General features: G+C 39.3%; 1 protein-coding gene across 12 annotated transcripts in view; it reads right to left on the reverse strand.

Moving 5' to 3' along the window:
• Window positions 1-19,997, reverse strand: part of rapgef6 (Rap guanine nucleotide exchange factor (GEF) 6) — a 152,921-nt gene that overhangs the window by 70,050 nt on the left and 62,874 nt on the right. For 10 of the 12 annotated variants that reach the window (XM_015037469.1, XM_015037470.1, XM_015037479.1 and 7 more), the window contains one exon: window positions 7,492-7,494. The exons of 1 other annotated variant lie outside the window; for it this stretch is intronic. In XM_015037469.1, the coding sequence (XP_014892955.1) occupies window positions 7,492-7,494 (3 nt within the window). Of the gene's footprint in view, window positions 1-7,491; window positions 7,495-10,016; window positions 10,886-19,997 lie in introns of those variants that run through there. One more of the 12 variants, XM_015037480.1, reaches the window with a different exon arrangement.

A 19,997-nucleotide genomic window follows, 5' to 3' on the forward strand; every position in this document is an offset into this window, starting at 1 on the left:
TGTGATTGTGTGTGATTGTGTGTGATTGTGTGTGATTGTGTGTGACTGTGTGCACCAGCTGCAGCAAGGGGAGATGTAATAAATTGAAGCTGAAATTGGAGGTGACAACTGCACAGACAGACATGGAGCAGAGAGAGGAGTGAGGTTGGAGTTCGGAGACCATTTTCACCACTTCATCTCCACCAAGCCCTACTTTATAAAAATCTGCTTCAGATGAAAATCTTTAACAAACTGAAATGTGCTAATCGTTTCTGCTGCGGCACAAATTAGCAACAGACAACAGAAACATGCACTGCAAAGAGACTTCTTATAGTTCCTGAAATCAATGCGACGCTTTTGTTTATTCAGACACAGAAAACTGATTCTGAATTAGCGAAGAAATGAACCTCTAATTTCCTCAAATGTCACAAATGTTTAATTTATTTGCCACAAGTTGGAGAAATTAAATCCTCTCCAGTTCTAAAAGGTTTGACAAAACAAAACCTCTCTGGCGAACTTTTCCCCCACGTTAGAGCGAACTTTCTCTGATTTGTGCTGAACTTAGTAACACCAGGGCAAACTAACAATTAAGTATATTTATGCATTTTTAGTCAACACAGACTTTCTCGTTATTATAGAAAATAAATTACATTAGGTTAAAATGGTAAAAGTCATAACTTAGTTGACATTCCAACTTCCTTGCTGATCCTCTACCAAACATCCTTTCTATTCTCTGTAGTCACAACTTGACTGGTCATAGATTGTAGGACCAGAGCAAACAGCGACAACTAGTGTATCCTATATAGCTGTTTTTTCTTAGTTCATGTTGAAAAATGCAAAACTACAAGTGGTGAAAGTTCAGATTTTCCAACTCCAGCACTGGATGCTCGAATCGCTGCCAATCGCTCTCAATGCCTGACGACGTGCAAAAGGTGTTTGTTGTGATACTTTTTAAACACAAGCATCAGTTTTAACAAAGACCTGAGAAAACATAACTAATTAACTGAAAATGTAGTTATATTAATTAATAGTGGCATCTTCTATCACGAATGATGTCAACAACATTATGATGTTTTAAAGACCACTTTAAATCTTCACCTCATCTCTTTACTAAAACACACCACAGATGATTAAAAAACATTTTCCCTTTAGGAAAGTAGATTTATGTTGCTTTTGTTGGCAGCCGATTTTAACTGATTCAAATTTCTCTCCATTGTAGGTGGTCTATTTTGTTTAAATGTGGAACAACAAATGCACAAAACTTTGAGTGCAAAACTTCTCTTTATACTAGATGTTGCATTTTCAGGAAACAACAAAATTATTTGCAGCTGAATTCCCGTTTTCATCTGTTGCAGTTGAACAACGTGTTTTCAGCAGCATGGAGAGAATTTTGCATGGCAACAAATTAGCTCAGTTTTATCTCAGTTGAGAGGAGGACACTCCTGCTGTGATTTGGCGCGAGTTGGTGAGTGAGCTGCAAGGTTCGACAATCACTGGCTGTTAAGTTCCTGGCCTGGGCAGAGATTGGGCCGGCGAGTTTCTGGAGCGGATCAGCAGCCATTAGCTGGCAGCTTCAACACTAAGCAGCGCCAGTATTGTGACAGACGGGACGCTGAATTGGATCAGCGCTGCCAAGGGCCTGTGACTTTTGCACCAGTGTTGGACTAGATGACAGAAAGAGAAACTAGGAGGATGGATTTATTTTGTGCATTTATGCCATTCCTGTCCAAGATTTATCTCAAGATTTAACAGAAAACATAAAAAAGGACATTATGTTGTGTCTAAGCAGGAGAAAAGATGTCAAATCGCATTTAAAAAGAAGGTTATAATGAGCTAACCAGGGTACAAAAGTCCAGTTAAATGTAATTTGTGTTTGTCGTATTCTTTGTGACCTGGATATGTTTTCTCTTTCTAATGACACCACTTTTTTTGGGTTAAACATTTTGGTTACAAAGCCAACATTTTGACTCTTTTTGGAGTAAAAAAGGAGCATTTTTTATTCCTTTCTAGTTTCCTTGACCCGTCTCGCCTGTTACAATTTCACTACTGTGTTGATATTATATTTACACACAGTTTACATCAGACACACAAACTACCTGCTGACTGAATGGGGTACACGTAATTTTAATTAATCAGTGTCTTTATTAATGTACAATATGTTTTAGATAGAGAAAAAAAAAACACAAGAAACGTTTTAAAAAGCCGAGTCTTTTTGAAACGTGTTCATCCTCACAAGCTGTTGTAGTAAACATGCCACACCCACAGGGGGCAGCATAGGGCAAAGCCAAACTTATGTCAGCCAATCACAATCCTTCAAAACAACCACCACTTCCTGTTTAGAATCAAACATGGCGACAGGAGATTCACACAGAAAGGTCGAACTACTTTTAAATACCGTGTTGGAAAATAAAGTTAATAAAACACAAGACGACCGTTAAACCCAGAATGTGGAGGTTGACCTCCAGTCACTCTTTATCCGTTGCAACTCAACATATCAGAGCAGTTATGAAATAAAAGAAGTAGATACAGTCTGAACCAACATAAAGCCATGTTTCCTCCACTGCATGGACAAACGGCACCGCATTATAAGTCTTCTCTTTGGCTGGAGGTTTTATTGTCAATCGTTTTCAGTGATATGAAACGGAGGTTACGTGTGGATGAAAGGTCAAATCACAAAAAATCGATTCAGTTCATCAGATATTTGGTATTTTGTGGACAAAAGTCCTTAAACAGGCTTCCTGGAGCTCAGAGAAGATACTTTAAAACACTTTTGTTAAAGATTATTAAAGATGTGATGTTGAATCAACCTTCCAGACCTCTCAGGTCCAGACATGGAGAAGCAGCATTCAGCACCACAAACCTGGGACAAACCTCCAGAAAACTGTAAAACAGCCAAAACACAGAGTTCCTTTAAACCCAGACTAAAAACCCACCTGCTTAGAAATTATTTTGAAATGTTATGAATGAAATATTGACCAACATTTTGAGGATTTTGCTGACGGCACTTGGAAATTGTGGATTTTTGTGTTTTTCTGATGAAAAGTACTCTGGACTTTGTTGCTAGAATGTGCTACAAATAAAATTTGATTGATTGATTTATTAAAAAGCCTTTGGTTTGTCTTTTGTCCCCTTCAGTTCTGTTTGTTTGCTACAGGAAGCTGGTAGGTGTCTGTCTGGGATCCAGAGGAAGATGGGCCACGGTCGGGTCGGATACAGGAAAGCACTTCACACCAACACAAACATAAAATATTACACAGAAAATACCCAGCGTTACATAAAACTTAGCACCTCTAGGCTTCCCTCCACTAGCAGATGCTTCCTGCCCGGCGGCCCAATCCATAATGCTTCTCCATGCAACCGAGCTGCAGTCACGCAGCGCGTCCCTGGCAGCGGCGCGGCTGACCCGGGGCGCGGCTGGAGGGCCAGCTCCACCCCGCTGCTCTCCTGGGGAGCTTTTGTTAGCGTTGGACCGCGTTTCTGCTCTGTCGGCCAACATAGTTTGGCGCAGACGAGGCTGGCTGTGATTCTGGCACAGCAGCAAGAGTCAGGACGGGAAATTAACTTTTTCAACCAGACCTGAACTGCAGTACTTTATTGGACCCTCAGAGCTTCCTCTACTTCTGGATTAGGGAAAAACAAAATAAGTTTTTTGGAAAATCCTCCAATATGGCAGAAAATAATAACAGTAAATGCTTAGGCACCAAAACACGTTCACTACGCTGCTCTCTGTTTAACTCAGCAATTCACCAAGAGCCGCAGAGAAATCAACCCAGCCACCCAATCTTGTATTTATAAATGCCCTTGAAAATTATCCAGTAAAGGCTCTCTGGTTGACGAGAGGATGTGGATCAATAGCAGTGAGATAATGTGGGCTGGGGGCACTAAGTGGTGGGACTATTAGCACATGGATGAGTGTATGCGTGTGTGTTTTGAAGGATGGATGGGGGATAGTAGCTGGAGTTTGTGTAACTTGTGCTAGCATCACTAAATGCTGGACATTTTGCATGATTTTAACCACTGTGTGGATTTGAACAGTTAAACTGTTCAAGCATCATCAGCAGAATGAATGTGTTTATGACAACGATTGTAATATGTAAAAACCTTTTTACTGCCTACATTCAAGCCTATCACAGCTGGAGAATCACAAATTATGTAGTGAGTGAGGCTAAGTAAGGCTACAGTTAGCTTTACAATTCTAGAACAAACACGGGCAGCACCGTCTACTGGACCACCTGGAACCAGCATTTAGCTTAATAATCAAACATGGAGAACCAGCATTTAGCTTTATAATCAAACATGGAGAACCAGCATTTAGCTTTTTATACCTCTCTAATCCAGAACAAACTTAAGATCCAGAGATCAGTGTATAAATTATGGACATGTTTTAACTAAAACCTCATCAGACTCAGATACACACCTGCAGTTTCTGTTAAAGTTTCAGAAGTTTTTTTTATAAAAGAAACTGATTTGGAAAAAGTGTTTTGCTATTTTTTGTTCCTTATATGAATTATTGTCATTTTGATCCTTAAAATGACAATAATTCATTTTAAGGATGAATTATCCTTAAAATAATTCATGCTTATGAATTATTTTTAAAATCACATTTAAAAATGTGATTTTTAAATGTGATATTTAAAAATCACATTTTGGATGTGATTTTTAAATATTAAATGATAATTTGATCAGTTACTGATTCTTACTCGAGTAATGACGGCTACTTTATACTTTTACTTGATTAGCAGATTTTATCTAGTTGTACCATAGCAACATTTTGCAGGTTTATATTAGAAAAGAAGTGAGATAATTCATCCTTTCCCAAAACCTCCATAAGTTTAAGTAAAGTGTGTAAAAACAAGCCATTTTTGTTGGTTTTATTACCCAGTATAAAAACATAAAATGTTTGCATACTGGGCAAAGAGCTCACTTCTCTACAGTAAAAATGAATAAATACTACTTTCAGAATGAAAAATTGGTGCTTTCAGTCTATTCAGTCTAAAAAGCATGACGGCTTCATGCTCACAACAAAGGAGTCAGATAGAGCTGCTGCAGAGCTCCTGTTTTATTGAACAGCTTTTGCAATTATCTCTCAACATGAGAAAGAGAAAAAAAAGGTTTAACCAAGAGGCCTTTTAAATCCTGACACAATTTTTCAGCTCACAACTTTCAACAGAGCTGCAAAACCCTTGAATATGTGATTATAAACTCTGAGATAAAGCAAACAAGAGGAGAGAGAGTCACACGTTTTGAGGAGAAAATTAGTAATGGTGTCTGTTATTGTTAGGACTGAATGGTAATTTATGACTTATGGGAGGCGAGTGGAGCATGGCCTGGCTAAATGCAATCCATATTGATCCTTATCACCCCCACTTCCTGTGCATATGATATCCCAGCGCTCCCTCGGCATGCTGAAAGCTCTCTGCGTGGTTCATGTTCAAAATCCCACATCTCTCTGCTTGTGTTGCTGTTGAGCGGCTCAGGCACTAGCCGCCTTTTTAAGCTCAAAGGCCACACCGAGCTCGGACTCGGCGTGGATCCTGTCAGTCCCACTGCCTCCCAGTGCACGGGGCCGACGTCGAAGGAAAGCAGCCGAGTCTGACGTGAAGAGGCAGGGGCAGAAACCACCTCACCTGACGAAGGTCGAACCCGCACAGCACAGAAAACGGTTCACTCAACTCATTCATGCTGTCAGGGAACCATGAAGCACAGAAAACTATCATATAAATATACTTTACATGACTCACAGACTGACTAATTTAGTATAAATACGCTGTAAGGGGACGTAGGGCTGGACAATAAATCAATAATGGTAAATATATCGCGCCTCTCACAGCTAGCTAAGCTAAGCTAGTGGAATCAGCTAGCGCTGAGTTCACACCGCAGCATTAGTGTGTACAAGTTCGCTCAAACCAAACACGATTTGAGCGTCAGGAGAGTCTGGTTTACACTCAAAGTCTATATGGACGCATGACGATGGCGCGTCGATGGCGCTACGATGGCGCATCGATGGCGCGTCGATGGCGCGATGATGGCGCTACGATGGCGCATCGATGGCACGTCGATGGCGCGACGATGGCGTGTCGATGGCGCGATGATGGCGCTACGATGGCACGTCGATGGCGTGTCGAAGGCGCGTCGATGGCGCATTGAAGTGTTTCGAGCGTTTTGGATTGGTCTGACATTTAAAACAAAAAATGGTCGACTGACATAAAACCCTTATGATACATTTTTCAGCCATATATTAACCTGAGTTTAGTAATTAACTTATTTTCTTTATTTTATAAAGAAAACTATTTGTTGATTATCAATGCATCCATGGCTTGTTTTCATCTGTTACTGTATTTCTAAAGCTGCTCATTTATGACCCGAAAACACAAAAAAAAACTAAAAAAGAGAAATGCTGCANACTANACACCACAAACACAAGCAACAGATAATTATTACTTTCTTTTTAAAACTTTACTCTGTTATTGCAAGAATTTCAGCAACACCAATATCAAAAACAATGCATATTACTTAAAATACAAAATATGCATAAATAAGTGAATAAAATGTAAAAATAATTCAAATGAATATGTATTTTTAATTTTTAAAGCAGGTAGGTATTTCTGCAACCTTTAATCCCTCTGGACATTTAGTCTGTAAGTTTGTATTTGGTAGCAGAATAAATTTTCTCCTGCTCTGATTTCTAATGCCGGAGGAAAGTTATTGAAGAATTAACTGAAAATTTGGCATCAGATGATAGAAGTTAAAATGCAGGCCAGTGGAGCTGGGTTGTTTTCTGACAGGAAGCCTCATTCTTCAGAGTTATTTTTAGCTGCATGAAAACAAATAAATTGGAAAAACATGATAAAAATGAGTTCAGTCCTGATCTGAAGTTGGTCAGATTCTCCCTCCCTGGTTTAGTTCTGTCACTGCTTTATAAAATAATGAAATGTTAAGATATTTTGTTTAACAGATAATAGAACTGGATGTTTCTAGCCGTCACTGTCTGATTGATTTTTCTATGCAGACCAGTAAAGACACCAGTACAACCCTCACTCACCAGTTTATGTATTGGAGGAAATGCCACTCCACTGCAATGTTTAAATTTAGGTCCCATTTCATAATGGCACCTGGGTTTTTGGTATTAAACCATTAAATTTGGACTCATACTTGGAACTGTGGTGGTAGAAAAAAAACAGGCATTTCCTGTTGAATTTTTATTTATTTTTTCTAACCTTTTCCATCTTTTCTTCCCTTCTTTTAAAATTTGTATTCAGGCCGACACTCTGCCATTTTCTACTTGTTTGCTCCTTCCTTTACCTTTCCATCTCTCCATCTCCATCTATTATTTAAGCATCAATAATGGGGCCTGTTGCTGTTGTCGCCAGCCTGCCGTTACTGCTGCGGCTGCAGTTGTTACTTTAGACAGCTGTGTCCTCACTCATCTGCTCCTTCCTGTCTCCTGAACCAAACTGACTCCTTCTGAAACCAGTTTAGCTTTGGGTTTGTGTGTAGAAACTTTTTTAACACCTTCTTTGTAGGTTTTTAGCTCAATGTTAAGAAGAATTGCACGACCCCATCTTTAGCACTTCTCAGGGTTTTGCCTTTGCTTCGCTCGGTAATAATCCATGCACAACATTGGCATTATCAGTTTGTCTGTGTTGCATAGCAATGGGGCCGTGTGCATGTTGATGGGGGGAGCTTCGCGTGGCTGATGGATTTAACGCCGAGCCGACGGGGCCGGCGGGGCAGAGGCGCACCAACTGTCTGGATTCTCTAAATAACTGAAACTAAGTTTTAGAAGTAAACATGGCCGCCTGCGCAGTTTAAACACATGAAGAAGAATGAATGAAAACCATCTGAGCGTGGAAAAGATTCCACTTTTTAATTTAACACCTTCATGACGATAGAGTTGGCTAGTAACTAGTTACATTTACTCAGTTACATTTTCTTCAGTGACTGTATTGATAAAATTTACTTCACTACGCTGTACTTTGTACTTTTACTTGGGTAAGTTTATTATGAAGTATTTCTACTATTACTGGAGTAAATTTTCTGGATTTTCTACCCACTGAATGAAAAACAACCCAAAAACTCACTGGACTCAGACACACCTGCAGTTTCTGTTAACGTTTTGTATTAAAACTTTAACATTATATGTTTTGTATTAAAAGAAACTGATTTGAAAACAATTTATTTTGCCTGATTTTATTATTTTGTGTTACTGACATGAATTATTGTCATTTAAAATACCAACATTTCCACTTAACTTTATATTTTGGTCTGATGATGTAATGTTTAAATCAGTTACTCAGAACTTCAGTAGACTTTTTACTTTTTTACTCTGAGTAATTTCTCACAGCTTTTTACTTTTACTTGGGTATAAATATGTATTCCTACTCTTAATATGTCAAAAGTAATCAGTAAGTTTTCATCAAAATTAATAAACATCAATGATCCAATAAGCAGTAAATCAATTAATTGCAGGATAAATTGAACTCATGATTTATTGATTTTTCTCTCTTTCTACCAAAAACTGAACGGCTAAACTATTCAGTCTGGTGTTTGGGTCTGTGTTTGCCGAGACTTTATAATTCATTTTATTTGTTTTTTCTGTTGTTTTATTTAGTTTTGAATATTTAAAATGTCTTCCAGTTCCACTGTTAAATATTTACTAGAATTTCAAGTTTATTGATCTTTGAGATCTCTCTTGCATTAATTATATCACTTGAATTACAACAATTTTTATCATTTATCACAATAATTTCTAGCAAAATCTATCAAATCCAATAGATAATCGATTACTTTAGAAGCATAATGTTTGAGTGCCACCATATCTCCAACTAAAGCTTGATTTGGGTTGCAAGAATGAAAGGTAACAAGCCACCAAACAACGTTGCTTCACCTCAGACTGAACATCTTCCTTTTTTAATCTCCAGGGACCTAATTAGTCCTGATCCCAGAAGAAGAATCACAGACGCTGAAGACAAACATCTCTGAGGCTTTCAGCGCCCAGAGAGACGCTCCCTCAGCGACCGACAAACGGAGATCCACAAAACTCATTCTGTTAGGACAGCTGGAGCGCTCAGGTTCCCATAAATCAGCTGCTTTAAACAGAGCGAACGATAAAAACGAGGAAAGCGTCGATCCCTGCCGCTGCTTTCCTTACATCATCAGAAGTTCAGCAGAGGATAACGCCGGCAGATTATTTTCAGAAACTGAAACTAGGCCAAGGAATTGTTAATTATAAACTCAGCTACAATGCAGCTATTTGGGTTCAGACTGAGTAAATGTACAGACAAACAGCTCCTCTGTGGCCTGCGACTCCATCTGCACAGCTTAAATAGACTAAATCCCTATATTGTTAATAAGAGGGGAAAAAAGCCGAATTTAAAGCCGGAGGGACAGAGCGGTGAGCTTTCCGAATATTATTTTTGGAAACCCTTGAATCAGAGTTGCAGCTGCAGCTGCTTAGAATAATGAGATGTTGGTGGAAAAGACAAAAAATCTCCAAAACATCCCAGCTACTCTATGACTGGATTTATAAACAAACACTGAGAAAAATGCTTTTTAAAGCACATTCCCTCCTAAAAATGATTTATTTCAGAGATCCACCAATCAGAGTTTTCCAGATGAACCACTTTGACTGATTCCAAAATTAGAAAAGAGGAAAAAGTGACATGCAACAGGCTGCTGGATCGAGGTAGCAGCCAATTCCTCATTTTTATCTGAAAATAGTGGGAATTTCTACTGTTGCTGCATTTAATGCACAGAAAACACATTTCTGTTGCTTTTTGGAGCCAATTTTTCAATCATCAATCAGAAAAATTGGTTGATTCCGATGTTTCAGTTTGATTGGTGCATCTCTCATCCCACCAAACCCCCTCCAATGTGTTTTGAAATCAAATGCAAAGTGGAGCAGTCATGCATCTCTAAGCAGACAACATTCATCCGTGTAACATGCTATTTAATTGAGTTCTTCATCTCCGATCCCCCCTATCGGCGGCGCACACGCCGGAGGAACGGGCCAGAAAAGGGATTACGACATCGCTTACTTTGGAGGACCACGGCTGCAAGCAGTTGGCATAGCAACGGACCAGGAAAGCCATTTCCACGAGCGGGAGGGAGCCGGAGAGGGGGAAGTTTCCCCTCTTATTCGGCGAAAGGATGAGGAAAGAAATAAATAAGTAAGAGAAGAGGGGGACGGCTGACGCCACTCTTTCTCTCTCTTCCTGCTGCAACAGAACCGTCCAGATGCGTTTAAAAAAAGACGTCCGTATTAATTAGGTAGTTCAAGTCAAGGCAGAACCAAAGTTTGCAAATCTCTACTTAAGCAAGAAAGTTCTAGTAGGAAAACAAAAATTTGTTAAACCTGGCAAACTTTTATCAAAAGGCTATTAAGTCAGTTTTGTCCTGCTAAAGATCCAGCAAGAAGCTGGAAAAAACTTCATGCCAGGGTTCAAGTCCACAAGGCTTGAATCATCTGGATCTGACAAACTCCTTCCTTCGTCTCTTTGCAACTCTATAAAGCTCCAGCGATGGAAACGTGAGCGGCGGCGTGCAGCTCCATGCCAGATCCCAGCGATCCCGCTCCGGTAAACCCCAACCATCCAGTGGCCAAAGCTCGCACCTCACGCCGGTGTTCCTCCTCCCCCTCCCCAGCCTTGGAGAGAGAAGCCGCCGTGGACGGATGCTGCACGGAGAAGAGTCAGCCGCTAATGGGAAGCGGAGGAGAGAGTGGGAGCTAGGAGAGGCAGGGGAAGGGAGGGGAATCCAGCTGAAAAAGAATGACATCACCTGTGCAGCGGGAGAGGGCGGGAAGAGAGACGGGGCAGGGGAGGCGGCTGAAACGAGGCGAGCGAGAGCAGCGCAGCAGCGGGGACTGCATTAAATGGATTGACCACTGAGCAGATGTGGATGGGAGAAGGAGAGATAGAAAGAGATGGAGATCGAGAGGACAGCGAGGGAACATGTTTATTGATCTGCCGGTAACATAAAGCCGAGTATATGGAGGCAATCCCCTCCCCTCTGTGAGCATAAATTACAAAAAACGAGAAAGGGAAAGGGGCGGAGGAGAGGAGGGGGAATAAATCCCAGAGAGATACAAGGACAGACTCTGCAGCCGAACAAACGGCTCAGGAAGATTTGCAACAGAATCTGACGTCTAAGACTCACGCAAACACAGATGCAGAAAAAATCTTGACAAATCTCAAACTAACAAAGACAAAATAACTTTACAAAATCCCAGTGACGTCTGTCCAACAAGAAGAAAAGCAACCTGACACTTATTTTTACCTTTCAGGACAAATCTGCATCTGCTCCCACATTTTAATAGACAAAAATGAGGAAGAAATTCAAGCAACTTGTGTTAAGACAATAGATCCAACTCTACCAAGCTTAACAGCCTTTTGAAATCCTCAGAAGTTCATAATCAAGAAGAAATATAATCACAAAACCCCAATAAAGGCATGTTTCTCATTTTGACCACATTATTCTGAAAATAAACAATCAGAAGCATCTTAAAGTCTTTAATCCACTTGGAATTTAATGAAATCTGGCCATGGATTCAAGAGTTTTTCTTTGTAAAACATGAGCAGCTTCTTGGTCGTTCTTCTTGATTTGTGATTTTTATACAACAGAACATGTGAAAGTTGTAAAATCATGACGGTTTAGAAAAACTCGCCAGCCGGCTGCATGTCTGCACCAGCGTTTTTCACCTTTTATTTAAATTTTCTTAGTAGAAAAAGCAACACTGGTCGATGCAACTTCCTACAAAAAAATAAGAAAACTAAAAAGTATCATCAAAAACAGAAAATTTTCTTTTTCAATTAAATTTAAAAAATATTGCAATATTTTTTATCACCGCCCTTCTTTAAGTATGCTGAAGTGATTTTAATAAACTCAAACTGTGATTCAAGTAACTTGTAATTCCTTGAAACTTGGCTGTTATCTCCTGACAAGCAGCTTTTATTCCAATGATGATTATTTTTGCAAAATGCATCAGTAAGTGTTTCCATTTCCCTTTTCCCTGCTCTTCATGCATTACCCAGAATGCCTTGTGCTCATGACACCAGGACAATAAAGATGAAAGAGTGGGGGAGGATCTCCAACCAGAGACAATAGAAGCCGTCTGTCGATTAGAAACGCTAATTATTAGCCGAACAGGAAGAGACGCCAGAAACAGGACTGAAATTATTTCCTCAAATTGTTTGATATTTTATTTTAACCATCTCATTCTGGCTCCATGCTACTGTTTTTACAGTTTCAGCTAGCTGCTCTGAATCAGGATCTCTTTCCTCTGCGTTCTGTGCCAACGAGGAGAAATACACCTCCCGACTAGGAATGACATCATCTCTCCCCTCAGCAACCAATCGGAGGCGAGCACATGGAGTCCAGCCTTCAGAGGAGCGTTATGTACACAAGAGAGACGGAGAGGAACGCAGGGAGAGGCAGAAAACCAAAATGGGAGGCCGGTGGACAGAGCAGATAGTTACTGGGATGAAAGGATGAATCAAACACACACAGACCTGCAGAGACTCAGCCATTAAACCCCACCACTTCATATGAATGAAATTACAGATCACTGAATGGATTAAAGACTCTCGGGTTAATGGATGGGGCCTGTCAAGTGAGTGCATGCAGTATATTTGTGCTTGCATTAAAAAGAAGTGTGTAAGTGTAAGTGTGCACTAGCTGCAGCTTTCTTCCTTTTTGCATACATGTCTGCTCTGCTTCAAAGCCTGGTCTTTATAAATGAGCCTCAGATAGAAGCAGTTTCTGCTGTGTTCTTTCTCAGATAAAGTCGATGTGTAACTGAAAGATGACACAAACAAACACACTGCTTTTAAAGCCAATCTGGCCTTCCTAATGCACTGATACTTTTATTAGACTTTTCACCCATACAAACAAATTAGTGTGATTCAGTAAGAAAACATCTACAGGGTGCTGTAGATTTCTCCCCAATAATACATGTTTTCAGTTCAGATGCATCTTTTTCAATGTTTAATTTGCATATAGTTTCCAAAAGTCTGAACTGGAAGTGATCAGCGCCATCTTGGTAGGCAAGCGCAGAGCCAAGGCCAACAAAAGAACGGATATGGACACTCTGGACCGACGTGCAAGACAGAGATATACAAACAAAATGGCTGCTGTTGGGATCAAAACATGTCAGACGATGTGGAGAAGCTGCTTCCGATCTGCTACTAAGTAGTTCGCTACTTAGTGAACATAAAGAGTTCGCAAACAAGGAGGAGCTTCATGGACGCATACAATCAATGTTTAACCGACTTTCTAAAGGACGTACGAACTCTTAATGTAAAGTAAGATGTAAATACATGTAGTAACAAACACCGAGGCGACATGTCTGCCTTAGCTAGCAGGTAAAAGCTACGTTAGCTAAGCTAATTTTGCAGTAAGTACTGCAGTACATATCACTCATATTTATCTTAGCAGTACACAGACGTGGGTAGACGACTCAAAGTGTAATCCAGTTATAGATGTAATGTACTTAGATAGGAATGAGGTGAGAGCTATTCTGTTTATCGTCATAACTCCGCACCTCCTGCACCTACCAAGATGGCCGCCGACTACAAAGTTCCTGCAAATGTGACGTAACATGAGAACTATTTATAGGTAGCAGGTCAGAGTGAATCAACTGAAACCTGAAATATTGATTATTGAATCAATATAACATGTTTGGATAAATACAGAAGAGAGAAATGTAGAAATATTGTTAATATATTTCAAAAAGATTCAACGTTGGTTTTGTTTTTTCCTCATTAAAAATCGACGGAGCATGTGACTCTGCTTAATGGATATCTTATTTATGGGATCTCTGAACATGTAAATGATGCAAAACTGAAAACACAAACCAATTAGGAGAAAGAAATTCAGTGGGTAGAAAATCCAGAAATTTTACTCAAGTAAGAGTAGAAATACTTCATATTAAAATGACTCTAGTAAAAGTAGAAATAAAATACACCTCAAAGTACATCTTTCCAATAACGTTACTGAAGTAAACTGAGTAGGTCTGTAGATTTGAAATGCAGGATTCAGCACAAACCAAACATGTTTAGGTTTTTAAAGAGACAGTCGCCTCTGACGGTTCGTCTGACCCGAACACAAAATGAAAACATGAAAACAAACTTTCAGGACCTTCAGGCATAAGTGAACATGAAGATGTGGACTGTGTGAGCAAAACACCGAGCAGGATAGACGTCACACAGGAAACGCTTCCTGGAACATTCTGTCTGCAACCCTGTGTGTTTGTGAACACCAGTCGGATAACGTCAGGTGAAACGCAGAGAAAGGCGGAACAAGAGAGCAAAAGCAACAAGGCAATCATGGAAATATGAAAGTAAAAAGGGCACACTGGGAGGCTGAATTGTGATTTAAATTTTTTTTTTAGAAATATTACTAATTTAAACAGGCAACGAATGACAGGAAACAGCCGGCAGACAACCACACATGCCGTGCAGCGTGCAGGAGCCAGACACAAGGCATCCTGTGTGTACGGTTGGGGAGTTTTGTGAATATTTGGGGATGTCTTTCACCCTGAGGCTGCTGAGACCAGAGGTCTACTGGGAATCAGTAACCAGGTTAGCCAGTCTGCAGTCACCTGCCTGCAGCGTGTGGCCAGAGGCAGCTTTTAAATGCAGCTCATCAGTTCTGTCAGGCCAATTAAAACCAGTCGTCTGACTGAAGCTCTGCAACTCACTGATGCAACCAAACATCCAGCTAAAGCAGCGTTTCTCAAACTTATCCCATTAAACAAACACTTACAGACCACCTAACCTTAAACTGTCCACTGCAGTAATAACTTCTTAAAATACACAACCTGAAATTAAAATATTAGTCTCTTAACTCATCGTCTTTATTCTTCTGTGACTCCACAATAAAACCATGAACACGTTGACCTGGTTCGAGTTATTGTGATTCTGAATAGATTTCCTGTATTTCAAATCAAAAAAGTTCTTCACTACAAGTGCTGTGTGCACTAATAATGTTTTAGGGCCATTTATAATTTAGAAACACAATAAAAGAAAAATAGACTTGAGTTGCTTTGGTGAAAAACATTTTCTTTCAGAGAGTCCAATGTAATTAATTTTATTTTAGGCGTTAAGATGCAGTTAGTCAGTGTGGGGCACAGCGCTGCTCACGCTGAGTTCAGCTAAAACCGGTGCAATGTCCTAACAAAATCATTCGTAAATAAATTAAAAATAAGTGGAACAAGTACTGAGCCTTGGGGTACGCCTGTGTTCGTAATGTCTCACCACTTTAACAGTGGTTTGGTTTACGGTTGAGAAACTATGATATAATCCTCTCTATATTTGTCTCATAGAATTTGTTCCATGTATTTTATGAATAAGAAGAATACAATTACTTCATGTAGTTCTGGTGACAGACCGCCGCCATCGTAGGTATCGTAGGTCTATGTGTTCATTCCTTCGGTGTGTTTCAGTGGGAATGAGTTCAGGACTTCCTGCTATTTAAAATCAACCCTTCCCTTTCCGACTGGTCTCTACAGAGACTGCGTTCAGAGAGGTTCAAGTCTGAAGGAGATGGAGAAACAAAAACAACTCCATTGAGCCAACACTGTTAGCCCTGCTGTGAATGCAATAGGCAGTTTTATTGCAATTTCCCTAAAAAAACTGTAAAAAAATATATATATATATGATGAACATAACGGATAAAAATCCCCATTTTTATCCAAAGAAAGATGAATGAGAAGACAAGCAAGTGATGAGAGGATAAAAAATTCAGAAAAGAGGAGAAAAAAAGAGCTGGAATAAAAACTGCCAGCGGGAATTCACAAGGTGAAAAGGAGGTAAAACAGGAGGATTAAAGGCTTTGTTTTTCTGCAGGACACATGTTATATCTGACAGAGGCTCACCTCAGCTTTTCCTGACAACTATTAAATCTGCTTCTGTTCCGAAGCTTCAACGGCTCCATCGTTTTCAAGTTAATCTAATGAAATATTATCAAGCAGATGCCCAAAAAGAAACGGGGAGGATAAAGGTTAAGCAGCTGAGACGGAGGAGACAGAGGAGAGAATATAGAGTGGGAGATCAACAAGGTTGTCATGTTAGTGCTGGTGATGTAATCCCTAAAATTAGCAGCAACAGTGGTGCACTGTGCTGCCCAGCTTGGGCTGTACACTGCTGCACATGCAATCATGCATGCTGTCCACACAATTAATAGAGTCAAAACATGAGGCTAATGCAGGCCAGAAGTCAAACAATCAAGCTTTTAAACGACTTATTAATTCAGATAAACAAAAAATTAGTTAATAGGAATCTTCCAAATTAGTAAAGTGATCGCAAATAAATTATTTCTCAGTTATATTTTAAGTTACGCAAAGAAAAAGTCATGATGACATGTCAAACCCAAGTACCGCCACATCTTTTTATGAATTCATTGATATTTCTGTGAACAAGTTTTATCAATACATTCTGGCACAACCGGCCCTTTAAGAGCTTTCCTGGTCTTGATTTGGCCCAAAACGAAAATGAGTTTGACACCCAAAGTTTAGACCAAACCATATTTGTTTGTTAGAGTGGAGCAGTCAATGCAGCCCTGCAGCAGATGGTAACAACATTCTTCAAAATACAAATAACTGCAAGTGATTTGTAAAAATGTGTCATTTTTTCCACTTTGGACTACTTTGAATTCCTCTATTACATTAAAAAAAGTGTAAAAGTTCAAGGAGTCTGAATACTTTAGTGGGTTTGGGTGTGTGAGGCTGTCTGAATGTGCCAGCTCAGGAACAGTTTGAGTATTTTGAGCCTTGGTAACAATTTGGGGAAGTAAACAACCTACAGATTAGAACATGAGGTTTTGGTCTGGTTGCCAGTTCCAGGGGTAATGGCTTATGCATATGTTTCACTTGCTGGCAATGATTTGTGGTTGCACAAAGAATCAAGTCAGAACAAAAGCAAAGGACTTTAGTTTAACAGTGGTTTCTACAGTAAATTTCTCCATTTGCTTGATACCCAATACTTTCTATTTTAAGAGCTACTTACCACCAAGAAGCGAACAAAATGTCCCAACTAAAGGAGTAGAAAGTACCACATTTTAAAGCGTGATCTTTTCAGCTCCTTTGCTGGCTTTCTAACCTGAGACAGATTTCCCTGCACAGAAAACTTGATGCCACCATTAACAAAATAACTGCAATACTTTAATATTTATCTTTTAGTTTGTTATAGTGATGTTGGAAGGCGAAATCATGTGTGCAAGATGATGATTAGCATTGGTTCTAGCTGTTACGTTGTCAGCATAAGAGGGAAGTAAGTCAGTTATGCTATCTTGACTATAACACCTTAACGTAGATGTGCTGGCAGTGGGTCTGCGTGTGCAGCAAAGCCGGCACAGAGAGCAAGAAAAAAAGAAGAATACGCATGGTTTTAAGTTATTTTTCAACAGTTTTTCTGCCTTATTTTTCCTTGGCTGTGGCGCAATGCACCAAATTAATAATCCCTGCATCTTGAGATTTGATTTTGTTCACTAAGTTGTTCAACCGCGACACCACCGTTACGGATGACAAGTAAAAGAATCATCTTTTTGCCCTCCAGCGCTGTGCGCATGCGTGAATCTTCCAATAAAATGCAATATATCTGTAAAAAAGCAGAGCAGCTGTCATTCATGTCAGCTGGTTTAGAAAACCAGAACTAGATATTGGTCATGATTTTCAACTATGAATACTAAAACTGATCAAGTAAGGTAAGGTAATTTTATTTATATAGCACATTTTCAGCAACAAGCCAATGCAAAGGACTAATGTAAACAATGTCAAAATGACCTTCACATCAACAACAGGCAACACACTCATTTTGATCTTCTGGCTCTGATTAGACTTTCCTGTTCTCTTAGTTTCTGACTCTCCATCTTTCCCTGGGGCTTTACCGACCTTAGCAGGGGTAGAAAAACGCCCCAGGGCTAAACTGGTCCCATGTGTGTCCAGATAGGAAGAGACAAGATGAGAACTGGATGCATTAAGGCAGCAGGCAGATTTCAGACACAAGCCTTCCAGGATATTTCAGCTCAGCATGAGAACCACGTCAAGAAGGAAACACTCATAAATAATATGCATAGTGCTTTAATGACACTAATGACAATAGCATTGATGGAGAATATATTAACAAAAGCCTGACAGCCTTTATATTTCGTTTTGATGCCAAGGAAATCAAGTTATTTCCCAAATCACACAAATGATTTTGTGCTGAAAATTCACTTTTTAAACTATGCAGAAGCTTGAAGCTGTTGAAATATCTCAAACGTATATTATTTAAAAACTGTTTCTACAACTACAGGTGCTTTTAACCAGTCAATGAAAAGTTATCAAAAATACCTCAGACTCAGTCTTCTTTACCCTTTCCTTGACTTCTAAATGTTCAGATATTTATGTTTCCACCAGGTTGACTCTGTTATGACAAAGCACCCTGCTGAGTCACAGCAATGACTTGTCAACCACATGAAGAGTGCAACTTTAGATTTCACCTGCCTGTAAACGGTGACTTCAGTCTCTAATGGACCTGCATGACGAACAAAAGCTCATCAAAACGAGTAAAATGATACAACAAAACAGCGTCATGGTAATGTAATCCCAAACAGAAACAGCTCAAAGGTCGGTGCATCAGAGTCCAATTTGTTTTGACTAAAGTGAAAGTGTTAAAAGCTGAAGCATCATTGCATGACTTCATAAAAATCTGGTAGGGTTTTAGATCTAGTCAATTATTTAAACCTTAAACTTTTTCACAATCTATTATTTTACAGCAACAAAATTCATTTAGTTTTTTAGGATTGTAAAAAAGTTGAGTTTTTTACAAATACAAATCTGAAAAGTTTTGTTTTTTTGTGCTTTTGAGATATTGGTCAACCAATTTTCCCATCCAGAGACTGCATTAAGGTCTGAACTTTGACTAGACCACAGGCCAGATTCGCATATTAATAGATTAAAATGACTTGGAAGGTGTGCAGATTTGTCACATTTGTTTCAGGTTTGAACAAGGCTTTGTTTCTTCTTTAGGATATTGTTTTATATGTCATCTTTGCTTTAACCCTCTCCAAAATACTCTTACCTGGTGTGTTTTTCTATCCTGTTTAAACAGCGTTTCTAAAAACATTTGAGAAATAATTGCATCGACACAACATATTAACATGCTACTGCAGATAAAAAAACACAAATCGAATTGTAAACAATGTAGTGAGCATGCCAGGCCTGAAGGGGGCGGTGAAGATTTGTGAACTTTCTGATCCAGCTGACTTGTGCAAATAATCACATGTGGTCTTGTTTTATAAATATTTCAAAATAAACAGATTTGGCTTTAAAATGGCAAATGAAGAGGTGCAGCAATGAACAGGCAAAACTGGACTGACTTCCAAATGTTTTCAGTTCACCTTTAAACCCGTTTTGAACTGCGTTTCTAAAAAGGTTGTCGTTTTAACGGCTGCAGTCTTCCTGATGTTTGTTGAAATTAAATTACACACCGATAAACTGTAGATACTAATTATGTGACCTTCAAAAGTAATTGATTGCACTAGATTTTAATTGGAAGTATCATATCAAAATATATAAAAAGGAGTGAGTACATCAATTCAGGGTGTGTTCATGATTTTTAGGGGTTTGTTTGTTTTTTTTCTATCAGACACCAAAATAATATGAATATGAGCAGATCCACAATATATGCTAATTGGGTTACAATTTCGCTAGTAACCCAATTAGCATATATCAGGTCAAGCATTTAGGTTGCTATAAACTAAATGCTTGATTAGTTTCTGGGAGGAAAAACAACACAACATGTCAGACATCTCAGCCTCTGACACAGGAAGGTAGCAAACCACAAACTCTGCATGAGACGTCTGTGTCTTCCGCTGAACGTTAAAGAAAGTCACTTCCTTCAGAGAACCGAGAAAAATGCCTCCCTGTCCACAGGCACGTTCAAGACAGACACTTAGCAACCCGAAAACAAAAGCTAAAAATCAGAAATTCAAGCATCGTAAGCAGGCTATTCAGATGACAAACTGACACAAATACCAAT

The sequence above is a fragment of the Poecilia latipinna genome, unplaced genomic scaffold (assembly GCF_001443285.1).
Source record: "Poecilia latipinna isolate Pla-1442-1.1 unplaced genomic scaffold, P_latipinna-1.0 Scaffold407, whole genome shotgun sequence".
NCBI lineage: Eukaryota > Metazoa > Chordata > Actinopteri > Cyprinodontiformes > Poeciliidae > Poecilia > Poecilia latipinna.